This window comes from Buceros rhinoceros, unplaced genomic scaffold (genome assembly GCF_000710305.1).
Source record: "Buceros rhinoceros silvestris isolate BGI_N320 unplaced genomic scaffold, ASM71030v1 scaffold12529, whole genome shotgun sequence".
Taxonomy (NCBI): Eukaryota; Metazoa; Chordata; class Aves; order Bucerotiformes; family Bucerotidae; genus Buceros; species Buceros rhinoceros.
Window position 1 is genome coordinate 6,914 of NW_010432161.1, and position 1,293 is coordinate 8,206.

General features: G+C 60.6%; 1 protein-coding gene across 1 annotated transcript in view; it reads right to left on the bottom strand.

Moving 5' to 3' along the window:
* Window positions 1–1,293, bottom strand: part of LOC104500077 (ankyrin-1-like) — a gene marked incomplete at its 3' end in the record, with an annotated part of 51,682 nt that overhangs the window by 6,588 nt on the left and 43,801 nt on the right. Inside the window, exons 12-15 of the mRNA XM_010143670.1 lie at window positions 1,130–1,293; window positions 948–1,046; window positions 478–576; window positions 124–222 (exon numbers count right to left, since the gene is read on the bottom strand). Of these exons, the coding sequence (XP_010141972.1) occupies window positions 124–222; window positions 478–576; window positions 948–1,046; window positions 1,130–1,293 (461 nt within the window). The remainder of the gene's footprint in view (window positions 1–123; window positions 223–477; window positions 577–947; window positions 1,047–1,129) is intronic.

The following is a 1,293-nucleotide window of genomic DNA, read 5'->3' on the forward strand; positions in this document are numbered from 1 at the left end:
CCCCCAACCCTGCTCCTGCTGTTGCAGAGCCCATGGCAGCCCAGGCTCTGGGCCGGTGAGAGCGAAGGAACCAGCACCAGCTGCTCCCAGAGCTGGACTATCACACAGGTTCTCTGTACCCACCTTGGCCTTGGCGTTGGCTTTGGCTTTGTTCTGCAGCAGGTACTTTGCCACATCCATGTGCCCAGCTCTGGCTGCCATGTGTAGGGGCGTCTCCACTTTCTGCACCAAGGAGAGGATAAAATGGTGAGGCCATAGGAGGGGATATGCTTCCTGCAGTCAGACGTTCCTCTGGTCTGAGCACAGGAGAGCAGTGCCCACAACCTGTTCTCACCCCTACTGGTTCCTCCTCCAGCACAAAACAGGGGTCACCAGGGATTGCTCAGGAGAGCAGAGAAAGCAGGACTTGGCAATCCCCTCCTCCTGCTGGACCCCACCATGCTGAGTTCCCACAGCCCCAGCCAGGGTGGAACTCACCACATTGGACACATTCGGAGAGGCTCCACGCTGCAGCAGGGTCTTGACGATGTGCAGGTGCCCCATGAAGGCGGCCACGTGCAGGGGAGTCAGGCCAGACTGTGGAGACAAAGGGGTTAGGAGCCAAGATAGGGGCTGATGGCCTTGACAAGCTTCTCTTCCTGCCCCCTCCTCCCCTTCCCTGGGGCATGCTCCAGCACAAAGGCAAACTCTGGGTCCCCAGCCTGTCCCCAGCAGCCTGGCAGGTGAGCTGAGGGGAACACAGTGAGATGCTGCCTCTCCTGCAGTCCCCCTGCCCTGTGGGGAGAAGATGCCAGGCTCAACAGGTCCTGAGCCTTGAAGAGCTCTAAGCCACAATGAAGAAGGTGCCTGGGGACCAGCAAGGCAACAGGGCCATCATCCCCTGACACACCACCTGCTCTGCACAGGCAGCAGCAGGAAAAGCTGGGGCTGGGCTGCAGCCCACCCACCTCTGTGACAGCATCAATGGAGGCACCCGTCTTCAGCAGCAGCTCCATCACCCGGATGTGGTTCTTCTTGCAGGCAATATGGAGGGGTGTGAAGCCATTCTGCAGAGGGACAGAGGGACAGTCACGCTCGAGAACACTCTCCATCTCCCCCACCCCAGCCCTACTTGCCCCTCCTCACTTACCAGAGCTCGGGAGTTGGGCTTGGCCCCCTTCTCCACCAACAGCTTGGCCACTCGGTGGTGCCCGCAGTGCGCAGCCACATGCAGTGGCGTCAGGTGGTCCAGGGTGATGTCGTCAATCTCGGCGCTGTACTGCAGGAGCAGGCGGACGCAGTCCAGGTGGTCAC